Below are 14,260 nucleotides of genomic sequence, written 5' to 3'. Positions count from 1 at the left end.
TACAGCCTCTGGTAAAATTATATCAACTTCTGTTTAAAAGAAATATTTTTTCAGGATGATAACTTAATGTAAAAAGTGAGATAAAAGTTTACTTTAATATACTATGAAAAGACCAAAGCAATTAAAATATCACTAAAGTAAGTTTAATTTCTTAAGAATGAATTTGAGAATTTACTATGCTTTTGTTGTGTGTTGTAGGTGCTATTTAAGTATTTATTTGTTCTCTTTTTTCTAGCTTTTGGGTAACTTCAAAGATAAAGAACGTAGCACTATTGCTCAGCAAGTCAAGGGGCAGAAAGTCTGGATAGGAATCAAGAAATTACTAATGCTGATTGAGATGTCACTACAAGTAAGAGTCATCAGATTTATTATTTCATTTTATAAAATGTTTACTTTTAGCAAGCTAACAGTATTATTCTGTTACTCCTCAATTCATGTGTAATATAGTTGTTTGCTTCCAAAATTGTGAAATATAATCTTATGATTACCTTTTTCTTCTTTTTGTTCAAATAGAATGGAACTTTAGAACTGAGAGGGATCTTAGACGAGCCTCTTCATTGTAGAAGTGAGGAAATTTGAGCCTCAAGGAGCTTCACTTATTTCTGTTCTGACCTTAGACAGCATCTTCTCCAACTCCCTTATTTTATAGATAAGGAGCCCAAACTCAAGGGAAGGGAAATGACTTGCCTGAGTTCAGAAGCAAATGAGTTGTAGAGCAGAGCTTGGAATCCAGGCTCTCCTAGCTTATTGTCCACTGTCCCACCCCACACCACATTATAGTTTAAATCTTTATACTTTAGTATAAAAGAATGTCTCAAATATATGGTTATCTTCAATATCTTAAATCATTCAGCATCTTTGCCCCTGCTACATATAAATTGGTGTATTAAATACTCACATCAATGGTCAAGCCTCTACATATACATAGCAAAGATACTAGAAATTATTTTGACTAGGATCAATCCTAAATTGACATGAAATGACTTGGTTCCCTTTCTAGTTTCACTGTCAGTGTTCAATTTTCCCTCTTTCTGGAATTCTTTTTCTACCTTCTGACCCTAATCTACCTTGTCTAGATGTTTATCTACGTCCAATTCAGTATTTCTTCTGACAGATTTATTTTAGTTAAAAAAAAAACAAAACTATTCCTTGCTAATGTATACATCAGTATGTCAAAGAATTTGTAAATATCCTAGTGTGAATATTCCCTTTAGAAATAGAAGACATAATCCATCTTTTATTAATTTTCCAAAGGAGGCTCCACCTACCATGCTGAAGGCCTTCCTCCAGGACTTCTATACTGCCATATATGGCCATCTCTCTTTCTTAGAGTTTCTTTTTTTTTTTTTTAAACCCTTGTACTTCGGTGTATTGTCTCATAGGTAGAAGAGTGGTAAGGGTGGGCAATGGGGGTCAAGTGACTTGCCCAGGTTCACACAGCTGAGAAGTGGCTGAGGCCGGGTTTGAACCTAGGACCTCCTGTCTCTAGGCCTGGCTCTCACTCCACTGAGCTACCCAGCTGCCCCTCTTAGAGTTTCTTTTAACTCTTCCATGTGGCTTCTTGTTGCACGGTTCTGTGACAGTAGTATGCTATAGCCCATTTGTCTTTCTGTTTTCCTTTAGTGACTTCCAATTTGGGTTCTTCAGAAGTTGTGATATTCCATGATTCACAACCTTAGAGTATCACCAAGAGAATATTGATGTAAAAAAGTATGGCCTTAGGGGGCAACTAGGTGGCTCAGTGGATTGAGAGCCAGGTCTGGAATTGGGAGGACCTAGGTTCAAATCTGGCCTTATATACTTACTAGCTGTGTGATTCTGGACAAGTCATTTAACTCCAGTTGCCTAGCCCTTTCTGCTCTTCTGCCTAGAAGCCAATTCTTAGTATCTATTCTAAGGCAGAAAATGAAGTTTTAAAATTAAACAAAAAGGCCTTGGAATTGTGGGGAGATGGTGGCATGTTAAGACCTTGAGAAACCTAGATTATAACACCCTAGAAACAAATCTGACAGTGCAGTAGAAAGAATAATACTAAACAAAATTAGAAAGAAATAGCTATAAACTCCTCTATCCAATCTAGGACTGCACAAAGGAAATCCAGAATCCTGCAGAAGCTTGGAGTAAAAAAAAAAAATCCAAGATAACCAGAAGCCAAAGCATGAATGAAGACCAGCTCCCAGTTGTTCAGTGCCCAGAGCTTAGTGCCTAGGCAGCTTGCCAGAGAAGCAGCAGGAGATGGGGCCAGGCTAGCACTGGGCAGCACAGTATGCACTTCCACAGCAATTCAGTGTCCAAGCAGCGCTACTTAAAGCACTGCAGAGAATAGTGCCAGACAACACAGCCGCCAGGTAACTTAGAACCTAGGAAACCCATATCCAAACCACACAAGTAGAAAGGGCCCCAATAGCACCTTGGAAACAAGGCATCTGGGGTCTCCTAGTAGGCCTACTACATTATCAACAGTATCTGGGTGGGAACCTTTCAGACTCACAGCAAGAGCCAAATGCAGGTTTGGAACTGCACAAGAAGAATGAGACAAAAAAGGATCCAAGAACAAAACCTAAGTTAAATCACTAGGAGACTGAGCCAAAACTCAATAATTCTGCAGAAAACAGGGACTAGTCTTTTCCCCACTGTATATAGAATCAACCACCATGCAAGAGTAAAGAAGGGAGCAAAATCCCATCCAGACACAAAGCCCCAATTCAGAAATTGGGCTAGAGATATGAGTAAACAGGACAAAATGCTGAATACAATGAAGGAAGTACATTGGCCTGAGAGAAGTCTAAGAAGTAAATCTAGATGAAAAACTTTAAAACTCTACAAGTCCAAATAGAGCCTCAGAGAAAAGAGTGTCCTGGCCACAAGAAGTAAAGGAATTCCTAGAAGAAATTAAATAAGAGATATAAAATGCAGTGTTGAAGAAAAAAAATAGCTTTAGGAGAAAAAACTGGCAGGGAAAATTAATACTTAAAATGCATAATGGCAAACTGAAGTCCCTGAAACTTAGAATAGGCCAAACTGAAAGCAACAACTCTTTGGCAGCAAAAAATATTAAATTAAAAATGGAAAATTAAAAGATTGGAAATAAAAAAGAAAATATTAGTAGCCTTAAAATCTTTGGATTACATTATGACAAAAAACAAAACCAAATGAAAAAGAAAAGTCAACAGTAGTTTTATTTAAAGAAACCAGAAATAAAAATTGCCCATAAGTAAAAACTGGAAGAAGAAGAGCAGAGTAAGAATAATAAGAAACTGTTACCTCCTAAAATAAATACCAAAAAAGAAAACATCCTGGAATGGACTTAGAATTAGAATGTAAAAGAGTGGATTGTTTACATGCTAATATATATATATGAAAAAAACAATTTTCTTCTCAGAACCTTACCATATTTAAGAGTCTTAAAAATTTAAATAAATAAGGCAGGCAGAAGACCTAGGAGATGATTGTTCTGTTATTTTATGGTTCTCAGAGAAGGAAATCAGATGGATGAATAAGGGAATATACTGGGAAGAAAAGGAAAAGAAAGGAGAAGGAACAAGGCTGTGACCAAATCCAAGGATTTCAGATCAAAGGAAAAACATACTGGAAGCTATCAGAAAGTGTTAAAGTGCTAAGAAGCCACAGTCAAGAACACTCAAGACTTGTCATCTTTCAGAATAAAGGAAAGGAAAGTCTGTAATACAATGTTCCAAAAGGCAAAAGATAAATGCTTACAACCAAGAATACACTGCCCAGCAAAACTTAATAAATTACTAAAGCGTTTTAAAAAATGAATCTCTAATGAAATATAGAACTTCCAAACATCCTTAATAAATATAAATAGGCTAAGCAGAATTTTTGAAGTACAAATGCAGAACTTGTAAGAAACATATCTGATTATTTAGAAGGGTTTTAAATGATAGTGGATTGTTTATATTCTGATATGGAAGAAAAACAATGACCTCAAATAACCTTAATGTTTTCAAAGTTCATAGACAAACTTAAATAAATCAGGCAGTTGTTCTGGAGGTAGTTCTATTCTGTTTTATGGTCTAGGAGAAGTAAATGGTGAGATGAGGAATATATTGGGAAATAAAGGAGAGAAAGGGGGAGAGAACTTTTTTCTCACATGATAATGGTGTACAAGATGAAGATAGAACATGAAGGAAAAGGTCCCAGGGAACAAGCATCCCATGAACCTCACTTTCATCCTAACTGAACCAAAGAATATACTCACATACATGCTTGCATCTACATATACAGACAACATGGTATACAAATAAATTCATCTCAATAGGGGAATAAAAGAAAACAGAGGGAGAGATGGGGAGGGCAAGATGAAGAAGGGGATAGTCATAAACAAACTTCAACATTAGAGGATATAGCATGAAAGGGAGATTAAAAATATGATTATGGGCTTAAGTAAAGGGAAGTAAAGGTAAGCAGAACAGAAAGATGCCTTCAATTGTAGATCACTAGTATTAAGCAAAATCCTCTTTCATTACTTTCTTTGTAAAGGGGAGCAAGGAACAGGAGGGCAGGAATAAAGAAAATGCAAAATTAATACTCTTCATGAACATAAATGGGATAAATTCATCCATAAAATATGAGGATATAGTAGAATGGATAAGAAAGCTGATCATAATAATATTCTATAATAAATATCCTATGATACTCATAATAAAATTCTAAGAAACACACTTAAAACATAAAGATTCACACAGTTCAAATAAGGGGCTGGAGCAGAATCTGCCATACTTCAAATAAATCCAGAAAAGCAAGGGTAATAAGTCATAGTGTCACACGAGAGTAAAAAGAAGTATGATTGGGGGCAGCTGGGTAGCTCAGTGGATTGAGAGCAAGGCCTAGAGACGGGAGGTCCTAGGTTCAAATCCGGCCTCAGACACTTCCCAGCTGTGTGACCCTGGGCAAGTCACTTGACCCCCATTGCCTACCCTTGCCAATTTTCCACCTATAAGTCAATACACAGAAGTTAAGGGTTTAAAATTTAAAAAAAAAAAAAGAAGTATGATTAAGGAGATATGCAGGGATACATTATAGATAATGAACCAGTAACATCAATATATATGGCCTATCATCTAACTACTTAAAGGGAAAGTTAATAAAATTATATGCCAACAAAATGAATAACTTAGATAAAATGGATAAATATTTACAAAAATATGAACTGCTCAGACCGACATCGGAACTAGATTATTGCTATAACGCAATAGCAGAAAAAGAAAATGAACATGCTTTTAGTGAACTTCAAAAGGTTTTTTTTGTTTTTTTGTTTTTTAACCCTTAACTTCTGTGTATTGGCTCATAGGTGGAAGAGTGGTAAGGGTGGGCCAATTGACTTGCCCAGGGTCACACAGCCAGGAAGTGTCTGAGGCCAGATTTGAATCTAGGACCTCCCATCTCTAGATCTGGCTCTCAATCCACTGAGCTACCCAGCTGCCCCCTCCAAAAGGTTTTTTAAAAATGGGTTTATTCAGATGGATTTATGTGTGAATTCTATCAGACATTCAAAGGACAAGTAATTCAAATACTATAAATTATTTCAAAAATAGGAAAAGAAGAAATCCTTTCAAACATTTTTCTACAATATAAATATGGTTTTTATACCTAAACCATGGAGGGAAAAAAAGTAGAGAAAGAAAACTAGAAGCTAATATCCCTAATGAACTTTGATGCAAGCATATTGGCAAAGAGGATACAATGACATATTTTAAATAATTATACACTATGACTACCTTATGTTTATATTAGATACTAGAGTGAGTTTAATAAAAGGAAAACAATATATGGCTATTCTAGAAAATATTCTAGAACTGTACCTAATCAATCCCTAAACTGTATACCTTTTGTTTTAGCAATACTCTTGCTAAGCATATACTTAGAGAGATCAAAGAAAGAAGAAAATCCATTTGTGCAAAATTACCAATAGCAACTAATAGTGGACACTTGTTGATTGGTTAATAATATGGTTAATAATAGTTTGCCCTAAGAAAATACTCAGAACTCTAGATTCTTATAATGGTAGACCAGTTTGTTAGGTACTGGAGTTTTCTGGTTTTATTGTTTTCTTTTTTTAAAAAATTATATATAATTTCTCTTTGCTCTAGCACATGATCTATTTTTATAAAAGTATTATGTGTTGTGGAAAAATTTGTATATTAAGAGCAGTATATTAAGATTTAGCGGAAAGAGAGCCAAGTCCAGAATCAAGAGACCCTGGGTTCAAATCTAGCCCCAGATACTTCTTACCTGTGTGACCCTGAGCAAGTCACTTAACCCCCATTGCCTAGATCTTACCACTTTTCCACCTTGGAACCAATACTCAGTATCAGTTCTAAGCCAGAAGGTAAGAGCTTGAAGGAAGGAATAAAGGAAGAAATGAAGGAAGGGAGATTTGTTTTTTCTCTCTGGATCTCACTTTCCTAATTTCTTAAAATGAATGATGTGAATTAAGTTTATTTCTCTTGATCAATGATTTTTAATGCATGTGTTTACCACCCTGCAGGGTCTAGATAATATCCTACCCTGGACATTCAAGGCATCTCTAGTGCCTAGAATTACTTGGCATGGGGAGAGGAGATGTTAGAGAAGAAAATCAAAGTAGAAAGAAAAATTGAGCAAATCATAGATTATCCTAACATTTAAAAATTGGAAATTACTTCAGAAATAATCTGGAGGTACTCTTATAACAATGACCAATATGAAAGTGTGTTTTGCATGATGATACATGTATAACCCAGATCAAATTGCTTACCAAATCCAAGTAGGGGGAGGAAAAGGAGATTGTTTGGATCTTATAATTTTGGAAAACATATGTTGGAAATTATCATTACATGTAACTGGGGAAAATAAAATATCTTTGAGTTAAGGAAAAAAAAAGGAAAGAAAGAATCCTGTACATCCCCTTCATTTTACAAATGAGAAAACAGGCCCAGAGAAGTAAAGTGGCTTATTTCTTCATGATCACAAAGGTAATAGCAGAGCTGCAGGGTTCTGGTTCCCAGGATGGTATTGGTCCATGAAATGGTTCCAGGGTTTAATAGTTTCATAAAGTCATCAGTACTCCTTTTCTAGATTCAACTTTCTACACCATGCTAAAGTGGAAGATATTCTGGACTGGCCTTTACCTACTCAGAAAAGGTGAAATTCAATGAAAACTCTCCACAATGAAATTGGAGCTCTTTCACCTCGATCTTTACTATCTCAAACCCTGTCCTGGCACAAAGTTTACAGGGAAAGAAATTTCCTAGTAATTTTGGCCTTTGCCAATTTTTTTTTCACTCTGGAAGATATTAAATGGGAGTTCAGCCAACATTTCCATTCCAATGTGTTACCTGTCCTTTCTATTTTCCCAGCTGTATCTTCAGGATGGCATCTCAAATTGCCTTTTCCATTCAATATATTTCATAGCAAAAATAGGTTTTAAAAAATCTATTGAATGCATTTAATGAAAAGAAAAATCTAAAATTGGTCGCTGAATTCCTAAACAAATAGCTAGGGGAAAAAAAACACCAACTGTAAAACTGCTTTAAATGTATAGTTCTTAGCAACCTAAACTTTGCAGGATGAATTAATCTACCAATGAGGCTGTTTTTGAATAAATTGATTTACTTGTAGTCTAAGCAGTAAATTAAAATTACAGGCTAATCACATTGCTCAAGATTCTTTTTTGGTAAAAGTATAGATACAGGTGTATTGGCGCTTTTCTTGGAAGAAGATAAATCTGTCAGAGTGCTCAGCTGCATTCTTCATTTCTTAGTCTCATTACTTTCAAAAAAAATCATTGCATAGAGAAAAATATGTTGCTCTCTTCTCCCCAACCCCCACCTTCTTCCTTTGATGCCTCCAAGTCAGGGATCAAGTTAATGCCTCTTCTGTATGTGGGGTAAAAGGAAGAGTGTTGCACTTGGGCCTAATCTTCAGCCGACTGACATTTCTTAGACCTCTAAGTTTGAACCCCTTCATGTCAAATGGATTTCGTGCAGCTGAATGAATTCTCTTTAGATCTGCTTAAAGAGAGGCTGAGCCTAAGTGAAGAGGCATGTAGTTTAGCAGAATATAAGTCATGTTACCTCTCTGTTCACTATACACAATTCTGTTAAAACTTGCACAGTACTGAGGATCTGCTCTGACTAGATGTCACCTGAGGGAATAAAGTCATTTATCTAGATTACTTTTTTCCTCTCTTTCTCTTGACTTTTAATTCCATAGCTACAGGCAAGTCAGTAAGTCATTGCTCACACATATTAAATATATTTAATGGGCAAAGACCTGCAAGTACTGACTACAACAGAGTTGCAGCCAATTTCATTTTTTAAAAACTTGACAATCGATTCACATGTAGTTTTATTCCCAAAGAAGAAAAATATCTCTACTGTTAAAGATTCACACTTTTCTCAGGTCATTTGTAGTATAATCTCTTAACTGTGATGCATTTGAAACCCTTTTTCTTGTTTCCTGAGATAGAAGTCAGCAAACTTAAAAAGAAATCCAGTTACATGTGTACCCACAGCTGCATCGAATATCTGAAAGCTATTCCTGGAGGGCAGGGAGTTCCCTCTTGGGAATCAGACTCTTGTCCGGGAACATTTTTTAAAAGTTAGGTGTGTTTCTTACACTCCAAACTCATCTTTGAGTAGTTTAAATGGTTTTTGACATTATTGTTTTCTAAATTATTTCCCATTTCTGCTGGACCAGTAGAAGTGAAAAGTGGTAGGAAATTTTATTTTTACTTCATACTGCTTAAAAAAGAAAAGCCAGTGATGAGGTGAATAACAGAATTGGTCATCAGAGGTCTTTCTTCTTCTCTTCTTGCAGCATTCAAAGCAGCCCCCTTCCTAGTTGCAGCTTCACAACACCCTCTTTGAGGTGGGGAATCTGAGACTCTGAAAGGAAAAAGTGTTGGTCATGACAGAGTTATTAATAAGTCTTTTATTTAGTAGTTTGATCAAGTTCAGGACTGGTGACTAAATTATTATCATTTTAAACTCGTTTCAGATTTAGCTTTTCTTTTTTTTCTGACTCTGTGTTTTGGTTGAGGGGATTTTCTCACCACAGGTTCCTCCAGTCTGCTCTTAATCATTAGAAAAGGGAACAGAGATGGAGCAGCTAGGTGTGGAGTCGGGGACATTCGTCTTTAAGATCTGGTCTTACTGGGCTACTCACTGGGTGATCCTGAGCAAGTCACTTAACTCTGTTTGCCTCAGTTTCCTCATCTGTCAAATGAACTGGAGAAGGAAATGGCAAACCACTCCAGGATCTTTGCCAAGAAAACCCAAAATGCGGTCATGGAATCAGGCCCAACTGAAAAGGAATGAACAACGAGGGGAAAGAGAAGGGAGAAGGGATTAAGCATTTTTATGGTACCTCCTGCATGCCAGGTACTGGGAGCTAAGCATTTTAAGATGGTTATCTCATTTGGTCCTCACAACAACCCTAGGAAGTGGGTGCTGTTATCCTCAGTATACAGATGAAGAAAGGGAGGCAAACAGAGATTAAGTGACTTACCCAGGATCATACAGCACGTAAGTGGCTGAGGCTAGTCCAGGCCCAGAGCTATCTCCCCTGTGCCACCTGGCTGTGAAATATATTTAATTTGAGCTCTTTGTAAATGGCCATCTGTCCAAGGGACTTACAGCTGTCTCATGAACATGTGATGTTTTTCATATACTGGTAGTAGCTTAGGAACGCCTGATAGGCTTTGTGTAAAAGGGCAACCAGACCAGTAAAACAGCGGCCCAGCGTCAGAGCCTCTGATTGAATGCAGGCGCTCCCTTCGGCGGCTTCTGTATCTTTTATAAAGCGCTTCTGTGGGTCAGCCTGAGCTCTAGTGGAAGGTTCCCCGAGTGTGGGTGACGGCGTCTCGTAGAACTAGAGGATGCTGCTGACCTGGATCCTTTCTCTCTCCTGTTCTATTCAGATGGATCCAGAATACCGTGTAAGAAAATTCCTGGCACTCTTACGAGAAGAAGGAGGGTAAGAGATGTGTTTAGAGCTGTCCACCCAGCTGACTCTCTTTTATCCTGCTGCATCCATGTTGCTCAGAGTTGCTATAGAGTCCACATGTTTGAATTCTCAGCCATACGTGGAGGTCTTTGCTTTTTTTTTCCTTTCCAGATTAATCACTACCATTGTAGATGCGATCAAACCCCAAGCATGGGTGTTGTACTGATAATCCATTTTCCTTAACCTCCATCTCCAAACTTCTTGTCAGTAAAAACTGATGGTACATATTAGAGAATATGCTTTACCGTGTTAGGAAATGTGGGTTCCGTAGCCAGTGTAGCCATAGGAGGAGAAAGCCCTGTCTCCCTGGTGATTCTTTCTCTGATGCTCCTTTCAGGAACCCCCTTGACTATGATTGAATGTGAACCGTCCACCAAACTCAGTGACCAAGGGAAGTGACCACGGCGAAGGGGACCACCACGCATCTTATTCAAGGGCCCCGGACTAGCGGAAATGCGACTCGACCTTCCACACGCCCTCAGTCTGCATGTTTAGTGCAATATTTCCTCATTCCTTTTGCTCGTCGTAGATACTCTGGTGTTTCTTGTGGCAGCTGATTGTTTGCTTGAGTGTTGTGCTTCTATTTCTGTGCAGACTAAGATGACATTCTCACTCAGTTTTTAGGTGGGGAAGGAATGTGCTCTACTTGCTAACATTACACATTTCTTGTGTCCTGCCCCACGTGCCACCAGAAAATGGAATGAGCATTGTGAGCAAATAGCTTGCTTAGTGAGACCAAAATCACAATAGGAAAGTGGGGCAGGAGTGGTACCCTACAGGGGATGTGATTCTCTATGTATTATTGGTGTATGTAGATGTCAAAGACAAAAATTAGATTATGGATTTCCAGAACCCCTTCCCATCTTTACCCTTGCCTGAACACATACGAAACTGAATTTCTCATCTGCTTCTTTCTTTGGACATTTGAAATGAAGTTTGCAATCTGCAGTCAGAAAATTTTTCCTGATGGAAGAGCAAAATATAACTACAAAGACAGCAACATGTTGAAGACACAGAACTTCCTCTTCATATTATTTGTTTGATTTGTTTGGAGATATTCTGCTTATCACTATTCTACATAGTTGTTAAAAACCAGTGAAAGTTGTTTATGGAAAAGTGTAGTACCCTAAACAGAAAGAGGCCCTTAAAAATCAGGAACTTCTTTGTGCTAATTAGTGTCCAGCTTTAAATGAGCCAATTCCGTAGTTCACTCAGAAGTTTATCAGTGTCCCTAAGTTTTCCTTTCCTTGGTGAGAAAACTTAAAAGTTACAGTCTGGCCTTTCTTCCTATGGAACCAAGGTGCCGATCTATGCTATGCAGTAGCTAAGGAAGACACTGTTATTAATCAAAATTTCCCAAAAGAATTTTCCCCCTTAATCTTTTGACTTCATTCTAGCAAGTACATCAAATTTCAGTTACTATCCACCTGTTCTTCCAAAAGGGACAAGGCAATCAGCATTCATTTCTTTTGGTAGCTTTTCCAATAACTGAGTTAGAATGTGTTTAATTAGGTCAGTTCATTTGATAATGAGGCTTGTCGAGCATGCCGCTTTCTCCCCTACCCCCACCTTCAGCGGGAAGACAAACATCCAAGACCTAATGACAGAGCTTAATGCTAGCCTGGCCAGCCTGCTGCCGGAGCTTGCGATCCCAGCGTGACATGGGTCTCTGTCATTTGTCCTCCTGGTGGGAGAGTGAACCATTCTCCAGGCCTTGCTGGGTATACTTTTAGCATAGACTTGTGCACGTCATCAGCTTTCTTCTGGGTTTTCATCCTCTGTTCATTTTAAGTGATGTATACTGTGAACCTCTGTGATTTCCAGTGGCCAGTAACCAGAGTGACCCCTCTCTGTGTAAGATCTTGCAACCTCCTCTTCCCAGGAAATCAACACATATTATATTAACTTAATGTCTCTGGTTAAATGAGGTAAATGTTTTTATTGTGCTTTTTGTCCAAGAATATATTGAGAACTATGTTATATTTAATGCCAATGAATGGATGCAATAAATAGCACATAGACTTGGAAAAGTTTGTTAGCCTCATGACTTTGCTCAAGTAGTTCATAGTCTATTGGCTTTATCGTGAAGAGAACTAAGATGCAGACAACAGAAGCTACTCCAGTTTTGAGGACAGGGGAAGACGGTAAGACTATTTAGAAAGGGTGGTTACCTTTTTTTTTCTACCAGTCACAAGTTACATATAAAAAAGGTGCACTACAAGTAAAATTGCAAGTGCTTTATTTTATTTTTCCCATTGGGAAACTGAGGTACAGAAGCCATGCAATAAGTCAGTAATGAAGTTAGAAAGAGAAACTATTCTTAATTAGAACTCTATTCTTCTATGATAGCACACAAATCAAGCATTCCCATTGTGATTTTTCACAGCTCTTTTCATGGTAAGTTTTGGTGTCCCTCTGAGATTTTTTTTGTTTTTGTTTTATTACTTTGTTTTGCATTTTGCTGTGGTATGGAATCTCTCTGCCTAAACACCTTCAGAGTAAGTCTGAGACCCCCAGTCACCAAATTAAGAGCCAGAAAATCCCAGAACTCTGGGATCCTAATCTAGAGTTCTCTTGGGACAGCCTGAACACTTTTTTGGGGATTGTCTCTCTGAAGCTCCCTGAGGAGTCTCTAAGAACATCTGAGAACTCTGAAATGAATCCACTCACTTGGGAATCTGAGTAGAATTGTCTGAATATATGCTTGATAAAGTATCCCAAGAATGACTTAAAAGCAAGAACCAGGCAACTAAAAATCTGAAGTTAGCCAACACACAGCTTAGTGATAGAATAGCAGTGGCCTAGTTGCATCCATCTCCCTCCCTAGATGAATAATCAGCAAGTGATTTCTTTCAAAATTTCAAAAGCAGAGAATGCTTTTTCTTACCCTGTTCATACCACTTCCAAAACCTTTAAATCCTGTCTTCACTTTTAGTTCAGACAGTATTATATTTGGTTGATATGTTTGTTACCATACAAAGAGATATAGGTGGTGTGCTGGTAAATGTTTAATAACCAGCTCGTGGGGGAGGAGGAAAAGAAAGAGGAGGGGGTACATGACACACTTTGCTATTTAATCGACTTTATTAGTATTTTCTTCATTGCTTTATTAAGTCTAGACAATCATCAAAACAATAAATCAAACCTGATTTGAAGCATTATGCTGATTTCCAAGGTAAAAATGCTCAAACCAAAAATTTTAACAATCAGCTTTCACAAGCCTTTTGTGGCTGGTTTTAGCCTTGGATATAGCATAATTATCTCTAAAACAATGCATTTCTGCTTTGCTTCAGGGAATCCCTTCATTTCTTTAAAAAAAAATACAGGTATTGTAAACTCCCCTTTGAATTTCAATCATAGATCACTAAACCCAGCTTTCAGTGTCTGGACTCAACTGCTGGTGAACATGTTTCATTCAAAAACCATAGTCCCAAGTAAAGGACAATTCCAATCCAAGTACAAAGGTAGATGCATTCTCTCCTTTTCCTTTCCTGCTAGCTTGGTTGCAAGCCTCTTCAGAACAGTGAGGCAATGAAAGCTTTGTCCCAGTCATAAGAAGGTTATACATGGATCTTAAATTCCAGTGCTAAAACTTAATAACTTGATTGGGCTTCTTGTGTTCTCTCAGAGATTGTTGGGATCATGTTCTGGAAGTCAGGAGAAGAGAGGGGGTGGTAAAGGGGGGGGGGAGAGAGAGAAAGAGAGAGAAAGAGAGAGAGAGCACGAGCTCTATGTCAAGGATAGCATTAAAATTCAAGACACCTCTTCTGTGGTCAATGAGAGTCCCTACGACATGAACATCAATAGCACAAAACTTGAAAGAGGATACACAGTCCCAGTTCTGCATTGTTTCAGGAGCATAAGATGACCAAGATTGCCATGCTCAATCCTCCTTGCAAAGTGCTCCTTGGGAAGGAGAATGGGGCGGGAGGCAGGAGAGAAGTAACAACAATTGCTGCCATGATTTCTCTCCCAGTTAATTTAAACACCACCAAAAAAAAAAAATAGTTGTATTTAAAATGTCATTACCTCACCATCGCTGTTTCCCTTGTCCCTCTGCCTTTTTCCATTCCCATCTTTGCTTCTTCCTTTTTCTGCTCTCTCCCTCCCCGTTATTTCCCCTTCTTTCTTCCATAGGAAATGATACCATTAAGAAAAAGACCTGATCAGCTTTCATTTTATCTTGAGAATCTTGTTTCCCTGTTTTTTGTTAAATTTTTGTGGCTATTTTGACACCCATGAAACGGTT

The 14,260-nt window shown here is 37.8% G+C and overlaps 1 protein-coding gene across 1 annotated transcript in view; it reads left to right on the top strand.

Annotated features, from left to right (window-relative positions):
* The window catches only part of NSF (N-ethylmaleimide sensitive factor, vesicle fusing ATPase), a 188,112-nt gene extending 176,071 nt beyond the window's left edge, over nucleotides 1-12,041 (top strand). The window contains exons 18-20 of the mRNA XM_044675961.1: nucleotides 236-349; nucleotides 9,926-9,981; nucleotides 10,349-12,041. Coding sequence (XP_044531896.1) covers nucleotides 236-349; nucleotides 9,926-9,981; nucleotides 10,349-10,370 — 192 coding nt within the window. The 3' untranslated portion in view covers nucleotides 10,371-12,041. The remainder of the gene's footprint in view (nucleotides 1-235; nucleotides 350-9,925; nucleotides 9,982-10,348) is intronic.
* Nucleotides 12,042-14,260: the final 2,219 nt, after the last annotated feature.

Source organism: Gracilinanus agilis, chromosome 4 (genome assembly GCF_016433145.1).
Source record: "Gracilinanus agilis isolate LMUSP501 chromosome 4, AgileGrace, whole genome shotgun sequence".
In the NCBI taxonomy this organism is placed as follows: domain Eukaryota; kingdom Metazoa; phylum Chordata; class Mammalia; order Didelphimorphia; family Didelphidae; genus Gracilinanus; species Gracilinanus agilis.
Note: the sequence above shows the minus strand (reverse complement) of the source record. Positions and strands in the feature narration are given on the sequence as shown.